At 39.2% G+C, this 18,165-nt stretch overlaps 2 protein-coding genes and 1 long non-coding RNA gene across 4 annotated transcripts in view; 2 read left to right on the forward strand and 1 right to left on the reverse strand.

Moving 5' to 3' along the window:
- The first annotated feature begins 4,809 nt into the window (after positions 1 to 4,809).
- LOC132073152 (uncharacterized) lies at positions 4,810 to 8,077 on the forward strand. Its single transcript, XR_009418474.1, has 3 exons — positions 4,810 to 4,908; positions 6,193 to 6,252; positions 8,040 to 8,077. It is a non-coding gene; the product is annotated as an uncharacterized LOC132073152 (long non-coding RNA).
- On the reverse strand, positions 6,828 to 17,246 carry ZCRB1 (zinc finger CCHC-type and RNA binding motif containing 1). Of its 2 annotated transcripts, XM_059471952.1 has the most exons (9): positions 17,109 to 17,233; positions 16,077 to 16,157; positions 12,445 to 12,532; positions 12,261 to 12,289; positions 10,046 to 10,157; positions 9,856 to 9,963; positions 9,010 to 9,119; positions 8,829 to 8,904; positions 6,828 to 7,481 (listed from the first exon to the last, which is right to left on the reverse strand). In XM_059471952.1, exons 3-9 carry the CDS (start codon positions 12,526 to 12,528, stop codon positions 7,350 to 7,352), a joined length of 651 nt encoding a protein of 216 aa, XP_059327935.1. In that variant the 5' UTR covers positions 12,529 to 12,532; positions 16,077 to 16,157; positions 17,109 to 17,233; the 3' UTR covers positions 6,828 to 7,349. The 2 variants fall into 2 exon arrangements, with proteins under 2 accessions (XP_059327935.1, XP_059327934.1); XM_059471951.1 differs by lacking the exon at positions 16,077 to 16,157 and having other exon boundaries at positions 17,109 to 17,246.
- Positions 17,247 to 17,797: 551 nt separating this feature from the next.
- Positions 17,798 to 18,165, forward strand: part of PPHLN1 (periphilin 1) — a 63,514-nt gene continuing 63,146 nt past the window's right edge. The window contains exon 1 of the mRNA XM_059472741.1: positions 17,798 to 17,879. The gene's annotated coding sequence lies outside the window, so the exon portion shown is untranslated. The remainder of the gene's footprint in view (positions 17,880 to 18,165) is intronic.

An 18,165-nucleotide genomic window follows, 5' to 3' on the forward strand; every position in this document is an offset into this window, starting at 1 on the left:
TCATTCATATTATGTGAAGGAACTATACCAAATACATTGCAGGAACAGAGAGAAACAGATATGTCAGTAAAGTTCCCAGTCAACCGATTTTGGAATTAAATTCCTTATTCATTATTAATCCAAGTAATTTTAGAGCAAAACATAAGATGAACATTTTATTAGTTGTTCACTTGAGCTTGCTAGGGTTGTTTCCATTTTGAAACATTTTATATTTTTTGATTAATTAAAAATAGATGAGCTAAGTAAGACAGAAGATAACAGAACAACCCACAATACTAGCAGCTTACTGAAGGAAAAACATGACCAAGTAAAGTCTCCTTCAGCTGGAAACCTAGGCCATTATTTAAACACTAAATTTAGTCAATGACAATACAAGTGGAAAAGTAATTGCACAGAATAACTAAATGAAGAGCATAGCTGGAAAGCAAGGTTGTTTTTTAAAAAAAGCATCTTGCAGGTAAGGTATAGTTACAATGAGACATCCTGAAGCTGGTCTGCAGACTGGATATCACACAAAAAAATGCACAGAATGGAAACCTATACATCTGAGAGTCAGAAATCTAAGCAGGAAGTGTTCATTATTGGCAGAAGAACCAATAGCAAGTTATGAAAAAGGGAAAGAACCCTCAACATAAATCATATCACTGGTGAAGTGAAGACAGACAGGAGGACTTTGCCACCCCAACAGCTTGAAAAACTGGAGAAAGCTCTGAACAGTACAGTCCCATGGGGGAAGGAGGGACAGGACATCAGTGAAGGGAGTTTAAGAGACACCAGCTTTCAGATACATCATTAGATCTTTTAAGTTAGTTATTGGCTGAAGCCCTCTTGAGCAATAACTGGTAACAAAGGATAGACTGAGAAGTCATTTGTTACCTTATTTTTCAAAAAAATGCTGAGTTGCATCCATGTTAACCATCTTGCTGTGAAGTCTAGCACCTGAGAAAAACCAGATAAGTGAGTGCAGAATTGAATGTGAAAAACAAACCTTCACTGCAATATGCAGAATCACTCACTTCCTATAAAAGCCTTCTTTAAATGGAGGGGAATTAATGCTACAGGCATATGTGCTCCTGTGTGTGTTTTTTTCATCAACCTGTTTTGCTCCCTTTTGTCCCTTATTCTGATGCTGAACTCTATGATACCAAAATGCTCAGTCTCACCTGCCATTTCCCGTATTTGTTTTTGTCTCACATCTGAAGCTCTCCATCCTTTCCTACCCAGAACAGATTCTCTTAATATCCACAAATCCACTGTGCTGTTTACATTCAAGTTTCTCATGTCAGAATCTACCTATGTAGAAAGTGTACAAAAAATAGTTCTTCTAACAGACAGGTACAATTGTGCCCCAAGAAAAGCCAGTTAAAGCATGAAGACAACATGAAGATGCAGTGAACCTCATTTGCGTTAATATAATCCATGTCATACTTCTATGTGACTGAAATGAAGTCTGTGCAGTTAGACGTATTACATGTACATAGTCCAGGCAACCCTGTAAATTAAATCCACATAAACTCTGAACTAATGTACAGTGAAGAGGAGAATATGTAGAAGGAAACCTGAAAATGTTTAGCATAACATTGATACACACTTATTCTGGACAGATATTTTGCTTACTCATTCTTTGCCCTGCCTGCCTTCTTCCCTTCTCCACTGGCTCCCAGCCCCTGGAAGCAGTGAAATTACATCCAGACAATGCTGTTATAATAATTATGCCTTGCCCCTTTATTAAAGGTGCAAAGTAATCTGTGTGCAGTGCTCCTACCACAGTCAGATCAAGAGAGCTGAGTACCATCCTGTCAACCAGTTTGCCATTTCAAAGGTGTGCAATACAGTACAAAATCCACCATCCTGGCACAAATAACACCAGAGTAAAAAAAGGTGAAAGTTTTTCAAGGGCTACTTTACCCTGAACTCAAGTACTTAATCATGGGCTTGACCTAAATTTTGCAGTGAATGAGGAGAACTCTGGACATTCTCCAGCAGCTTCAGCTAAATTAGATATGAACAAGGCCCTGGGGCCCTGCATTCTCTGGGATGCCCCAGGCTTGGAACTCGCAGAGAATCCACCCTTGAACAGAACTGTGTTCCAGATTTTAATTAACCAAGTTTCCTCAGTTAAGCTTTTCCTGTGAAAGCCTCCTACAGTAAAAAAACTCTTTAGAATGTTATGCTGCAGCAGATGAAAATAAACCTAGCTGACAAATTTTCAAAAACTTTCTTGGAAAGAACATAATTTCAAGGACTACAATCATTCATTCCAGATACATGGTTCATGAACTCAAAAGCAGCACATCCAAGTACTGCATGTTCTCATCTCTCCTAACTGCCATATGCTGCTCAGTCGTTTCATTTTATATGCACCCTCATGGCTCTAGGCTTCGTGGGCAGATGGCTCTTTGCCACCTAATCAAATTCACACATCAAATACATCTCAAGTGAGGTCTTTTGTAGAACTGTATCCTCCTTTATTTTCTCTTCCTTACTTGAGCATTTGAACATCAGTATAAACTTGTACTACCAAAAGGTTGATAATTTTCAAATATAAACCACCAATTCTTCAATTAAGCAAACATGGTACAAGCAGTTCTAGCCCACTCTACAAATACAATTTAGTGCTTTGGAACTTCACAGTATACCCACAGAGTCTTTAATATGCCTTTTGGTTCTATTTTGGGACCCTCCTTCTTCCAAAGCCACATCTGTTCTTTGAACAGACTACATCTACATCCTCTGCCTCCACACAAGTAGTTAAAATAATGCATTTTTACTCCTGCAACCAAGTGACAGTTTTTGCTGCACTGCACTGAGCTTGATGCAGTATCCAAATTTGGATGCCTTCTAATTCTCTTTAACTGGATATTGATAAAACTGAATTTTAATGGATCCGCTCATCTTGATGTAGGTTCATAGCCACTGCCTTTCATGAATTTAAAACCTCAGAGCTGCTTTTGATTCTCTGAAGCATCCTATTCATCAGACAGGAAACTTCTCATATTAGTAACTGTGGTATTTCTTCAAGCCACTGTGACCCACATTCCCTAACTGGGTTGGTTAAATGTTTCACACACTTTTATCACATTCTACTGCCACAATTTCTGCAACTCTTTACTTGCTGCATTACCTGTCACATCCATTAAATGCATGCATAAGCACACATTTCCTCTGTTTGAATGCACAGCAGGGTCAGGGTTAGCCTGACAGTGATGGAATGCTGTTTCTCAAACCTGTACAATTCTTCAACCTAAAAAATGTTGCTTTCTTTACAAGGACTATTTCCTCAGCTTATTCCTTCTAGGATATGTTTTACAGATACCAGCACAGATACCAGAAATAAGGTCATCTACGTTAAAAGTGATTAAATCCTCCACTTTACACCTTTTTCTGTAAAGAAGGAGCAGTGTAGTAATTTTTTTTAATTGCCTTCAACAGCTACAGGAAACAACCCTCACCCTGTTAAGATCTGTAAGATAAATAAAGCTGCTGAGGATGAGCATTTTAAGGACACCTAAAAAATGGTTTTGTAATCTATACTAAAAAGCAATCAGCTATCAAATGCCAGTTATTTTAAGATAGTACATTTGGAAGAATATTATTGAAATATTTTTATAGAAGAGCAATAGCAGAAGAGTGATGGAATATATAATCACATTGACACTGCAGATACAAAATAAAATAGAAACATTCATAGTAGCACTTATTAAATAGCTTAGAAAAGCTATATTTTAAAATTTTAAACAGCCTGCACAGCTCACCTTCCTATGCTACAGTCAGTCATCTCTGCATATTAAAGAAGGGCTATCCCAGAAAACACAATGACCCAGAAGCCAAAGATAAATTGGCTTCTGTTTAATAATTGTTTACAATTTCTTCCAGAGATCACCTATTTAGGTACATTTAGTACTTGATATTTACAGTCCTTTCTATTGCTCTACTGAGAGTAGTAACCTGAATGTGCCAGAAACATAGTGGGAGCCTACTAAACATGGACTAAAATTACTCCTGTGTCTCACAGCTGCAGTGGTTTTAACAAGTGCTGCACAGGCACAGTATGAGTAATACCATTTATAATCAATTAAGCTAATCATCCTTATCCCACTTCCATATCCCTTCCTCCCCAAGGACAGATAAAAGGCATCTCCTAGTGATTTTGTAGACACTACTGTGTTAGCCATTTCAATAGATGAGAGATCCTATGACCCAGAACATATTTGGACAATTTTCAAGCTGTTTTGAAAATACAAAAGACAAAATCTAGTAAGTAGATATTTGCAGAGAGACATGAGATTTTGACATTATTTAAAAAAAGCCCAAAACTCTCCCACTTAGCATAAATTTCTCTACAATCAGGGACATATTATTTATACTCTAAAACCAGAATTCAGATTGCAAGCCTAAGGTAGGGCCTCCAAGTATAAAAAATAGCCCCAAACCAACATACAGCTTGAACATAAACCTCTCAGAAGAAAACTCTGCGGTTTGTCTAACAATAACAGGAAACTGTTCTACGAGGCATTTTCTATTCTTCTCTCTTTTGATAACAAGGCTACCCAATCTCACCTGTCTGGCCCAGAGCCACCAACAGCTGTTCCTGCTTTATGATACCAAACTGACAAAAGCACTACTGCTTGCTTGAGCTTTGCACACTAATTGCACCCTCTTGGCTCGATCTAAATTAGGAGCCTGGTTAACACTTTCCCTTGCTCCTCAGCCCTGATGGGATTCAGGTGGAAATCTGAAGCCATGCTGATTAGAGTAAGGGAGGGTAGGCATCAGCAGGAGCAGATCCCTCCACACTGAGAGTCATAAAGAGACTTTATTGACAAATTTTGGCCTTTTTTTTTTTTTCTCACAATGAAGCAGCTGCATTGGGGGTGCTCTAGAAAACAACTTTGTATTCAAGAACAGGTACTTATGTTATCTAATTTAATGGTTATCTAATGCTAGTGTTCTGAATTTCTCACCTATAAATGCTTTGTTAGCTTGCCAACAAAGAACTGAAACTTAAAATTATTCAGGAAGCCAAGTGCAAAAATCCTATTCCTGAAATTCCCTTTGGACTGTATTTTAGGCATTAGATGCCTTCTAATACAAAAACTACACACATTACTGATCAACAGAAGTTAAGAAAACAGTTAAAGGAAGATGATTTAACATAAAAAAATTCTAAATGCCAATTCTGCACAGAAGCAGGTTCATTTTTATGTTTCTTTTCCAATGTCACCTACCTCAAGTGACTTTATGCTTGGAACAAAAGAGCATGGAGGAACAACATTGGTACATTTGGAACAGCCTGGACAGAACTACTGCTTCATGCTGACAAAACCAAACCCTATGGGGAAAGCAGTGAGGCAGAAGCAGCAGACTAGAAAGATACATCAATGTGCCTCAGCTACTGGAACTCTGGAAAAGTACTGTATTAGGTCAGAACAATGTCAATTTTATTTTTTATTTGAGGATATTTCTGAGCAGACTTTAACATTTTAAAATACCATGTTCCACATGTAAGTTAAATCCTTTTGACCCCACGATCCTGAAAAAGTCTCATGGCAGTGAGTTCCACTACTACATTACAAGGTGTAATGAAATAAAGTTGGAAGATTGCTGTCTAATCACTTCACTGAAATCTTAATTCTTACAAGCTATCAAATATTTCCAAACCAAAGTCATGGACCAAGTCAAACTGGTTCTGTCAAATTCTAGTTTTCTATCTTTCTTTAAAACCAGCATTGAATATGGTATTTGAGAAGAAGACCAACTCTGATTTTATGTAGTGGCATAATCTTTTTTTTGTTTTTTTTTTTTTTTGGACTGCCATTGAGCCCTAACCTAACATTTGAAGAAAAGCATGCTGGCAGCATTACTTGCTTGTTTAGTAGAGTTTAGAACTCCTCAAGCTTCATTATTGATGTAGAGTGATTTTTATTTATCAACAATATGCCTGGCAGTTTAGCTCTCAGCTGTTCAGTATTAAGAGATCAAGAGATCTTCCTGAAATTCAGTGAAGGAAGCTTCAGATTTAATATACAGTACTTTCAGCAAAAAGTCAGTCAGTCTTAAAAACATTCCTTGGATTACTCAGTCCAAGATCTTTCTGTATCTAGAGGCCAATACTCCTTCCTATTCTGACTTGAGCTTGCACAGAAAGAACTTGAATTACTTCATTCTTGTTTCTGAATTCTTGTGTTTAAGGAGCAACAGAAGGCACCAGAAGGATGTTTTGAATGTCACTACTTTATATTAGCTTAGAGGGTGAGTGTGCATGTTTCTTTGCTTTGCAGCCAGTTACATTTTTGAATATTAATTGGTATTAATTAAGAATACATAATGTTATATTTGGATTTACATTTTCTATATTTGGAAGAAAATCAAGTCCTGATGAGCAAACAGGAAGAACTGAAAACAGAAAGAGGCCAGCTCATCTCTTATTCAAAGTGTGAAATTGTGAATGTATTTTATATTGTGCTTCCTAAAAGTGAAGAGTTTAGACTACACACCAATATAAAATGGGTACCATTACCACCATGTGTCTGTGGTTTTGGGAACCATCACAGCTACAGGATAGCATGCCTAGAACCCTAGAGAGATCCAAGGACACAGAAAGTCTGAAAAGCTTTATGTGCAAAATATGGGGCAACACACTTTGCTAAGAGACCACGACGGTTCCAAGTACACATGGAAGCTGTTTTTAGGCATGTAGGAAACAATGCCTTTTGGATTTTGCCAACAGGTTCAGATGTGATCCAGGTTAGATCCAAATGTATTTAAAACTCTGTGGATAACCCTAATTACTGTTACCACTCAAACTGCAGTCAGGAGAAACAGTGTTGATGTAACAATAATTTATTATAGTACTGCACCAATGGTAAAAAGACAATACCTAAAGCTGAAATTCAACCCTGTGCAGAGGAACTAATGCAAGTTTCATAATCTACTGAAGTACTACTAAAGCACTGCTTCCAAACAGACCAACACATAAAGCATCAGTGGTGTTAACAGTCATCCTAAGAGGAACTCCTCTTAAGAAAAAAGCCTTGAGAAATTCTCTCATGAAACATTTCACTGCTAGGACTTGGGTCTAGACACTAACTGCAAGATGCACACACTCTCACAGATACTTTTCTGGATTTAAGTGTATAATTACATAATTTTCTTAAAAAGTTGCCTTGAAACAAAAGGTTTTGAGATACAGATATAAAAAGATGGGAGAATCAGGGGACAGAATAAAACAACCCCATGATTTTCACTGTCTTCAACACCAAAACAAACCTGTATTACAGATCACTTTGTAGCACTTTACAAAATGTACACTATATATATCTGATATATGCATTTAGAACAGTATTATTTCAGTCACTAAGCTCTTCCTCATCACTGAAATAAGCACTTTTCTTAATCCGTGGACGTTTTGAATCATCTGAAATGGAAGATTCCCCTGCAGTCTGTGTCCATCTTTGTTGTTCTTCCTCAATTTTAGCTTGCTGTAATGAAGAAAAGTATTAGCTGGGATTAAGAAAAATTAACATGCACTACAAATAACAATGCTAATTCTTAATATACACTGAATTCTTAAATAAGTTAAAGAAGTACATGGGTTTATTTCCAGATAGACTGTGTGATCAAAGCACTAGGAAACATTTCTGAAAGTAGTTCTCACATATAAGCTGTCTTCTACACCACAGCAGCCGCCTGGACCATCATGTATTCTCAAAAAGAGGAATTTTGCCCATGGCAAACTTCCAAAAATATAGAGAGATCTAAAGCAAAAAATCTAAGCATATCTCTTTAGCTGAGATCTAAAGCAAAAAATGCCTCATGTTTTAAACTGATGTTATTGAATCAGCTTTGTTCTGCTAATAAGTCTTCTATCTATTGTCCTTTGCAGTCATTCATTCACATAATGAGTGCCTTTGGGGATTATTACTGAAGGTTATTCAACTAATAGTTTAAATAGAAGCTTCCTGTTTTTACCAGTTAAAAATCTTTGGATGGTGATAGTGAGGCATCAATAGAAATGAGAATGTTTCCTGCCTTTATAGGTTTTATTTCCAATTGTGGAGTTTTTGGGGAAAGAGAGGAACACTGTGAGTATGTGAATCACTTTTTTGGACATCATAATGTAAAAGTCCTGCGCTCATTACAGTCACGTTCAGAACAAAGTTATTAATTCTTGAGGGTTTTTTTTGGGGGGGACAGGCACATAGGCAACAATGTTGCCCAGGGACCCAAGAAATTTGAATATCAGGTCAGGCTTGTTCTGTTTCATGAAGCAAAAGGGTGTAGAGATAAAGAAGTAATAAAGACAGTAATACAGATGTTAGATAAGCTAGCTACATAAAAAAATATGCATTCAGTATGTTTTGGGAGATGAGGTCAATTAGAGAATGTGATGGTCTGTATTGGGTAAAGGAAGTGTCCCAGTAATAAATGTTCAAGGACATTCCAGTGAGGACAGAGGATGTGTCTGGTCACTTATACATGACTGGTTTTTTGTCTCCTCAGACAACAAAGTAAGGAGGGATTTGTGGGCAAAAACCTAACAGAGCATCACAGCAGAGATGACACAAGAAAATACCAAAGCAGCTTGAAGGGAAAAAAGGCTGCAACACACAAATGCAGCAATAGTGAAAGAGCAAGAAACCCAAACAAAATTCCACTGAACATGCCTGCAATGTAAAGAAGCCAACTACAGTTATCAACTACTGCTACCACTAAGGGCTATAGAGCAGACAGACCTATGCATGTATATCAGAGCTTCTGAAAAGCAGCTAAAGAAGGGAGTTGAAGTTAAAAAAATATAATAAATATGCCATGCTTCAATTTTGTACCTGAAAAGCTATGGCTTGGCTGAGGCTATCTAGAGCAGGGTCTTCACCTTCCTCTTCACTCTCTTCTTCCTCCTCACTTCATTGTGCAGGGAGAGTGAAAAAAATATAGATCTTTAATTTAAGTGTTTAGTATGAAAAAGCTTCCTAAAAGAAATAGTAACATGTAACTCAATTTACATACACTTCTTCTGGCTCCACTATTTTCTTTCTCTTCTTCTTTTCTTTTTTTTTTGGTGGTTCCCGCTCTCCTAGCATATTTTTAGGACAAGCATAACTTAAGTGTCCTGCTTCCTTGGAGAAAAAGAAATATTGCTTAACAGAAGCCATTACAAACAACTATACATTAAAACCTCTAATGAGGGAAGTTCATGGGGGAAAATATGGGGGCAATTAGTAAGATAAATGGAATGCTGAATTTGCACACAGAATACAAACTCTTCTCTAGGCATGCCATGGAAATGGAGAGATTAGTGGTGATATGCATGCTTAACTGCAAACTCAGAACAAGCTACAAGCACAGTAGATTTTTTTGTCTGTTACAATAACTGAATACACTACACATGGTTTAGATTGAAAACAAGATAGAAACATCAGAATTAACAATTTAGGACACAGGAGCGAGGTGATATTTTTGCTGTAAGAAGTGTTATGACTATAACACTTGTATTGGATATTAAATACTATCCAAATATCACTGTCCTACATTACTATGTTCAGGAAAAGTCAGGAATTAATTAAAATTTAAAACTCACTTCTATATAGAATAGTTGTTTCCTGTATTTATTTTACTGCCAGCTAAATCATGAACTTCCAAAGGTATAACAAAAGCAGATACTTTGAAGCAAAGAGTAGGAGGTTGTCATTGCAATAGTTTTCATGTGCATCACTTATTTTTCTGGGGTTTTATTTCTCTTTGTTTCTTTCATTACCATCTACTATTACTATTTAGTATTATTTCAATTATTAAGTTATTCTTATGTCAATCCACAATCTTTGTCCATTTCTCTACATTTTTGGTTTTACTCACCCCACATTCGTAACACTTAGATTTATCAAAGTAGTTACGCCTGCGAATGAATTCTGCTGCTCTTCCATTATCAATGGCAATACTTGCTTTTATTACTCTTCCAAACAACTACAGAAAATTGGAAAGAAAAGGTGAATGTTTTGGGACTGAAAGCCCAACCCTCCTGCCATAAAAACTTTCCACAACTTACCTGCTTGTTATTAAGTGCCCGAGAACAGTTTTGTGCAGATTCTTTATCCAAAAACAAAATGAAGGCAACTCCTTTGCTCTTTCTGGTGTCTTTGTCTTTCATAATGGTAACTCTGGAAACATATAACCACATTATTGATTTTACTGAAACACACTAAAATTATTTCAGATTCTTTTTCCTTATAAATCTCAGGGGCATCTTACCTTTGTTACACAGCAAAAGAGTTAAAGTATATTTAACAATAAAAATACTTATTAAACAGAAATTCAAAGGAGCAGCTAACCTGGCCATGTATTTAGAGGTAGAGTGGAGATGATTTTTAAAAAGCCTGTGGGTCTTTCTGAGACAAGTATCACTCTTAATTCCCTTGGGTGACTTGAAGAACAGAACATAATCTTTAAATTTACAAGCAACCTAACTGGAGGGAACTACATATACTGGAGGTGAAAGGAAAATTCATGAGTAATCTTACCATTGCTATTATTGAGAAAAGCACAGTGTGAACTACCTCCAAACTGAGAAATCTATGTTTGTGTAGGACTAATCAGCTAAACAGGAATATTCACAACAGGAAACAATACCTATATGGAGTACTGTTCTACAAATATCTCCAACTGAAAGCCAAAGATCACGGATGCATGTGTTATTTCACATGACATGCTAAGTTAAATCTTCAGTCTAACATTGAAATCAACAGCTTCAATAGGACACTGAGAAGTTTGTGAAAATCTAGAAACAGTAAAACAAAACCTAAAGATAAAAATCTAGAAAACAGGGCCTGGTTGTGTGTATGGCCGTAATCCACACAGCCTCAGTTCTTTCCATCTTAGTGTCAGTTGTATTTAGTCCAGAAAAAACCTAACAAAACAACAACAGTGAGAACCAGAATGTCAGGGAGCATGTACATAAAAATCAAAGTACACATAAAAAAGTAGGGAATACACTCGTCCCTATGTCCATCACAGGTAAAACAAGGTTCAGCCACAGGGCAAGCCAAAATTCTAAGAAGTAACCAAAAAACCAAACCCCACTTCAATACAGAAGGCTTAACATACAAGCTGTTTAAGTAACAGATGACCCACATGGTAAAAACACAGTAAAGAAATCTCAAATTTCCCCAAATACATGCACAAAAAGGTTGAACTTAACTGTTTTACTAACAAAGCCTCTTGGACATGTTCAACTGCATGCATTAAGTTCAAGTGTCAATCAAACTCACTTTAGGACAATTCTATTAATTTTTATGCCAATCTACTCTTTGAAGAATTCCAACAGAAGCCCGGTGTGATTGTCAGACTTCTAATCAGGATATTGAACATATCAGTTAATAACACAAGAATAGAAAGAATCAAGTGTGACAAATGTTTAAAAAGTCAGGAACTTCTCGGAGCCATAGAAAGTCTGATTCTTACTGAACAAACTCAGTTGAAGTCATAATAGTCAGGATATATTCACTTTTCCTGCTATTTGTAACCTGAAACACACTTCTGAGGCTTCATAAACTTTGAAACTCTGTATCTCACAGGTTACTGCAACAGCTACTAGAAATTAGAGAAGATACTTGCTGGTTTAAGATTAAAAACCGAAGACTTGAGTCTCCTTATTCTGACCAATTAAAAAAAAAGAAACAAACCAGTCAGTTCCTTCCTGTGGCATTTCTTTCTAGCATTTGAACACAGAGGCAGATATTCACATATATTGTTCACAAATACCCCACATACTGAAAGCCATTAATGCAGCCTTACATGTAGCGTTAGGTAAAACACTAAGCAGTCACAATCACCAGCCCCTCTAGAATCACAGAGACCTGCACGCTGCAATTGTGGGAACTGTGACATCTAGTTCGCATAAGTTCTCACTTTCACACTTACCCACTGTGCCCCACAGTGGTGAAGGAAAGGGGAATTACACTAGAAGAACACTGTTTCAACTATTTCAGAGAAAAGACTGATGCTATGTAACAACATTCTACTTGCTCTTCATAAATGGTTAGCAAAACCTGTCCCAAACACAAATATTCTTGTATTATATATGTAACTGCAAGAACTTTCAGTTGTTAAATAAAATTTATACTTTATTAAAAATGAATAGAACTTCAATACAGTTCCACATTCATACTTTAATTACAAAAAGCTTAAGACTTTCAAGTGAAGGAAAGACATAAAATATTTAAAACAAGAGGTACAAAAATAGAAGGCCATATCAGGTCACTTACTTGACAACTTTCCCATACTTTGAAAATATCTGAAATATAAAACAAAATAAAAAGATTTAACAACAGACAATTGTATTTCACTAATAATAAATTTATCATGACAAACTTATATATCAGTATTGATTTTACAGTCAAAATTGTTGTCAACAAGTTTAATGTAAAAAATGCATCTCTTAAAACTTACCCTGTACAGATCATTGTTAGTCAAAGCAAAGGGTAAATTGGACACATACACTGTGCTTTTGCTTGGTGCCAACCCACCACTCATTTTTCTGATGAAAGGAAAAAGAGAAGAGTTAAACTGTATTGAACAAAGAAATCAATTAAAAAATAGTTTCGAGACTTTCAATTTTATTTCAAACCTAGCCCAGACAGCCATGATAAAGCTGCAGGAGAGCACAGCTTTCATTTCCTTTGCCTTCATGGACTACAGAAGACATACATTCCTTCCTCATCTCCTGGATCCAAACATATTTTTGTTCTGTGTGAGTCAATCTGTTGTCAAGAAAAAACTGGCAAGTCAGTGTACTTAAATAATCCTCTGCTGATCTGTGCAATTAGAAAGGTTGGGGGCCAAAAGAAACAAGCAATGTCCATTTATTAAACATTAGGGACAACATATCAAATTACTGACCTTTGTACTAGTACCAGCATGATCTGATTCTTATGCAAGTATCAGCTCAGCTGCATTCAACATACAATAAAATACAGCTGGTTAAGGGGGCAAAAAAAAAAGTTTCCCTAAAGCAGAGTCTTAATTATTGTGGGGAGGGAGATAAATACATTTTTAAGTCAATGTAGCATGATGCTAAAGTTGCAAGCTTTCATCTCCTCTCTTAACTATTGCTCAAGTTTCTGCACTCCTCTAGAACTGCAAGTGTCCAGAGCTTGACCATAAAGAAGCATCTCTGTAGAAGCACCCCCCTACACCCTTCCGACTAGGGAGGAAAATCTCCAATCTTTCCATATGAATTTCCAATCTTTTCTATGCTCTTGAAACTGAATATGTCTGGAAACAATTAATCAATTAAAATAAAATGGTATGTGGTTACCATTATAACCACATACACATCATCTAATACTAGGTGAAGAGTAATCAAACTAGAAAATGACAAGCCAACGGTTTTCTTCACATTTGGACATTTCCCAAAATTTTTAGAGGTGTAAAGTCTGTGCAAAACATTCTCTTTGACCCATTCTGTAGCCATGGTTCAGACCAAGAGCTAAGTCAGTAAAATTTAAGATCAAAACATACCCCTTATGAAAGGGCACACCAAATAGTACAGCAAACCCACTCCCTACACAGTCCAATTTCTACCTCCTTGTCCATTTTCCTACAGCCTTATTGCTGCTTCCTGGCACCTCCAGCCAATTCCCAACTGAGGATCAAGCCACTTCTTCAGCAAGACTGCCTCATTTTAAAAATGTAGACAGAAGCTGACGGGGATAAAAACTTTAAAGTATTAAAATCAGCATCTGCCATATTACAGTTTCTTAGGGGACTTCTTGGGTAGCCAGTCTGAACAGATTGCTTGGCCAAGTGCCAACAAAAGTAACTAATATCACACTCTAATCTGGCTAATACTTTCTGGCATTTCATGATTTAGTTATCTGAAGGCCTGATATTCCCAGTAGACATTGACTGTCCAAGTGCTTTGCTTCTCTTTCCTTACATGCTTACTGTATCACAATTCATTGCAGTGGCAGTTTCCAAGTGATTCAATTTTGAGGTTTTTCATGTTCAGAGACTGTTTTCTGGCATGAGCGAAAATGGCAACATAAAGGTTAAGCAAATGAAAACAGAATAAATTTGCAATAAAGGCCACACATTGCATCTGCTGTTAGGCAGACTGGGTTCATTATCCCAAATTCCTTTCTGCTTGGCATTAGTATCCTTGACAAGCCTAACCAGACTGACTTGGCAACATGCCATGTGAATGGATGGCCTAAAGTGCAGTTATCCAGACGTACAGTGGATAGAAGGATTCAGGAAGACCAATCTCAACACTGCACTATGCTACACTGCCAGTGCTAATATATTGCAGTAGTGGACCAGAAAACACTGGAGGTGAACCTCAAGTATCTGAATACAACAATTTCACTCTGCCTAAAAGGCAAGAGAAGCTGGAGCACCTTGCAACATTACGCAAAGCAGTCCCCATTTTAATGGGCAGGCACCAGGGAGAACAGCATGGCTGGAGAGCAGTCAGCCTGCATATTGCACAATGCCACGGTGCAAACCTCCACAGAGAAGGTGATACATCATGCAGAGATTACTACTGGCCTAACAGCTCAGTTGTTAGGAAATTATTAATGAAAGCAGCCTATAGAATCACCATTTTCAGCTGCACACTGCTTTTTCCAGAAGCTGAAAGAGTTGTACCCTGGCAGCACGGGCTGCCAGACAGCTCAGGTTGAATGTTGTTTCTACTCCCCTGGACAAATTTGGGCGTAACAATTTTGCTGCTCCAACTGCCCAAATATTCTTAGCAATTTGTATTGTTTAGGATTGTTGTGCAAGTACTGCTTATTTTTAATGTCTGACTCACTATACAGACACAACTTTAATACAAGAGGGAGTACAGCAACTGTATGGTTATCACCATTTATTATAATGATGTTTTCTAGTCAGAGGAGTGAAAAAATGCCAGTTCCAGCTTTAGCTAAGTCACCAGATAAGACATGTAATCTGGAGGCTCATCATTACAAGGCTGAAAGTCCTGCTACTTCAGGAATTTTCTAACTTCATAGAAATGTCCAATATAAGTTTAAGATTTTCATCATATTCTTTCTCCAGGATTACCAGCCTCTCTGCTCAGCTGACCAGAAAAAAAAAAATCCTCTCCCCTCACAAAAATCTCCAAATGAACCAAAAAACAACATCTCAGCTTTCTCCTTGCTGCAGGAGACTCAATGAAAGTCAGGTACAGCCTGGTTTCAAGGCTATATCCTGCTAGAGCTTTTCAACAAATCAAAACATTTCTATTTTATCCTGGATGCCTTTCTGGGGCTTTCTTGATCTTCAAGGTATTACCTTCATTACTCAACTTTAAACATTGGCTAAAAGCCTTTACAATACCTCCACAGAACTGCACACAATTCCCATTAATGTAATGGCCTCTCTGTAATATTAATGCCTTCTTCATTTATCACTTTCACATACTAACTTTGACAATAGAGTTATGTCTCATTACAATGACTTCTTGAATTCAATCTTTTTTGTCTTTTCTAACAACTCAAGCTAAAAGAAGCCATTTTTTGACAAGAGCCATCTGTCAGCAATGATTAAGTCTCCTGAAAAATAGATCAGGTACACGAATACGTTTTGCTTCGATCCAATATGCTTAATGCAGCATCTGTCATTAGTATTGGGGATATCACAGAAAGACAATGATTAATTTCAGTAATTGGCTTTTCTACTCTATCCCAGAACACATGAGGACACCACTAAAACAGCTCAGATGCCTCTGAATCATCAAGTGGAGCCTAAATTTACTTATACTTCCATGACTTAACATTGATATTTCAACTTAAAAGCACAAACTTGTATGTTTGTTTTTAAGTGCAGTGCAGCAATGTCAGATCTACGATTTAATCAACTGAAGTATGTACAAATGATTTGTGAGCAAGTTTCCCAAGACACTCCTGCTCAGGCCAATTAGAGTGTTTCTATCTTGATCCTCAAAGTACAGTATTTTCTTCCTGATTTAATAGTCTCAATGGAGTTTAGACCCAAATCAACAAACCATTAGTTGTGGCAGGAGCTTGGCTCAGGCTAATAATCAAGTGTCTGGTAAAGGATGAAACCAAACTCACGTTCTCCTCGGTCCCTGACAAGGGTATCAACCACTCAACCACTTGCTGCAATTCTGCCCTGCACAAGGGGCATGGAACAGGCTGTAAGAGAATAATCTGTTTTATCTCATACTCACTTAAATAGTACCAAGCAAATATCAAATAGGATCAAGAGTTGGTAAATAAGATTAGCACTATCAGTAAAGAAAGAATACAATCAGCTCAAGCCAAAGAGGAACATAAAAAGGATCTGTGCTTTGAGTCAAAACACTTCTACACAGTGATCTAACTAAGAAAGCTTAGGGACAGTAAGACTGGGCAACCAGACCATCAGCCCAGACTACCTATCTATCAAACACTTGTAATTCATATATGTTCCTTTTCCAGATTACATATAGGTGTCACATCGACCTTGGCCAAAATCAGTAGAATTTTGTTCCAGACAGATATAATGATATGATTCCATTTCCATCCCCAGTACTAATCAGCATTTACTGAGACTTTGCTGGGAATGAAGATGATACAGCAGTAACTGCTTCACTTGACAACAAACGTGCAATACCTACAGAAGTAAAGAGGGCTCTGGAGGCCTGGGCTGTCCTCGTTTGCCTCCACCTGGAAAGATCACGGCCCTCAGAAGCTCATGATTTCTATGCTACCATTTCCCACAAAAGCTTTTCCAACAGTGTGTTTTTAAGGGGATTCTCAGCACAGCCAAGATGGGAGAAGAGCTGCTTGGTTCAATCGCATCTGGTGTCACCCAGAGGTTCACCGAGGCGGGGCAGATCTGGGTAACTCACTGCGCGGCACCCATTCCTCCTCAAACCAGGAGACACGTAATCTAGTTCAGAGTTCAGCGCGAGCAAACCGACATTAAAGCAACATAACCACAGACTGCAGGAACTTCCACACGCTGTATTAACACCTTGGGCCACAACGTCACAGCGCGTCCCCGACCAGCCGCTTGTTTCGCCCTTCCTATTCCGCAAAGGCCCGAAGCGAGCGAGCCGTGACCGAGCGTTCGCGACCCCCCGGTGCCCCGGCCCCGCGTACCCGTCACGGCGGGGCTCAGCCCGCGCGGGAGCCCATCGTGCGAGCGGCCCGGAGAGGCGCAGCTGCGGTCCCGGCGGGGCGGGACGGCCCGGAACACACGGCTCGCTCCCTGCCTGCCTGCCGTCACCCCGGCCCGTCGCGCTTCCGCCGACGCGCAGCTCCCGGCGCGGCCACGGCCAATGGGCGGCGGCTCCGCGGCGGCGGGCGGGGCTTTCCGCCGACGGCTCGGGAGCGCCGGAAGCGGCGGGGACGTGCGGAGCTGCCGCGGGGCTGCCGCGCAGCGGGAGCGGGAAACGGGGCAGCGGCAGGTGGGTGAGCGGCGGGGCCGGGCGCGGGCCGGCCGCCTTCCTGCGCGGCACCAGCGGGCCCGGAGCCGCTCCTCTGGCCCGCGGCTGCGGTGGGACGCGCTCGGCTTCTTGCGGGGCGCCCCGGGGCCGCCTTCCTGCCCCCTCTGCGAGCACGTGCTCGGGGTGCGGGGCGCCCGCCCCGGGAAGCGGAGCCTCGAGGGACGGCCCGGGGAGCGCGTCCGTCCCTCCCGCGCCGGAGCGGCCCCGGCGCGGCGGCAGCGCCGCGGAGCCCCCGCGCCCGCGGGTGCGCTCAAACGCAAAAGCCCTGGGCAGGACGGCCTCCTGTGGGCAGCGGCTGCTGGGTCAGCGCCCGAGGTGGCTCGTGTGCCTCATCATTTAATCCTTTGAAACCCATATGGGACAGAGGACTCTGATTCACGCTTTAATTTGTATATTTGTTTTGAAGGGAAGGCTCGTCCTCCTTGTACATACATCTGAGCGTAATTTTGAGCAACCATTCGTAGCGAGTGTATGGAGGCTACATAAATCTCATTGTAAACGCTTTCACTGATGTGTGTGGTGGGTATGTTGGTGCAGGATCTATGTCCTTATTGAGGGATAAGTAAGACATGAGTGTGTAACTCCGGTCATTTCCTAATAAGTACTAGAATAAGTATTTCAGAATAAATCTGTGTGATTAGTTTAACAATAGGGTATTCTGTTGTTAAACTAATATTTTAAGTCCTTACTAGTATTTAAGCATCTGAAGT

Source organism: Ammospiza nelsoni, chromosome 5 (genome assembly GCF_027579445.1).
Source record: "Ammospiza nelsoni isolate bAmmNel1 chromosome 5, bAmmNel1.pri, whole genome shotgun sequence".
In the NCBI taxonomy this organism is placed as follows: domain Eukaryota; kingdom Metazoa; phylum Chordata; class Aves; order Passeriformes; family Passerellidae; genus Ammospiza; species Ammospiza nelsoni.

What these genes read in the sequence shown, in the direction of transcription:
- ZCRB1 (XM_059471951.1), bottom strand. Translation starts at nt 12,528, where the DNA reads ATGAGTGGTGGGTTGGCACCAAGCAAAAGCACAGTGTATGTGTCCAAT. An exon ending in GGGCACTTAATAACAAGCAG is followed by an intron (nt 9,964 to 10,045) that starts GTAAGTTGTGGA and finishes AATTTTCTGTAG; the next exon opens with TTGTTTGGAAGAGTAATAAA. An exon ending in GCCAAGCCATAGCTTTTCAG is followed by an intron (nt 7,482 to 8,828) that starts GTACAAAATTGA and finishes TCTTCATTACAG; the next exon opens with CAAGCTAAAATTGAGGAAGA.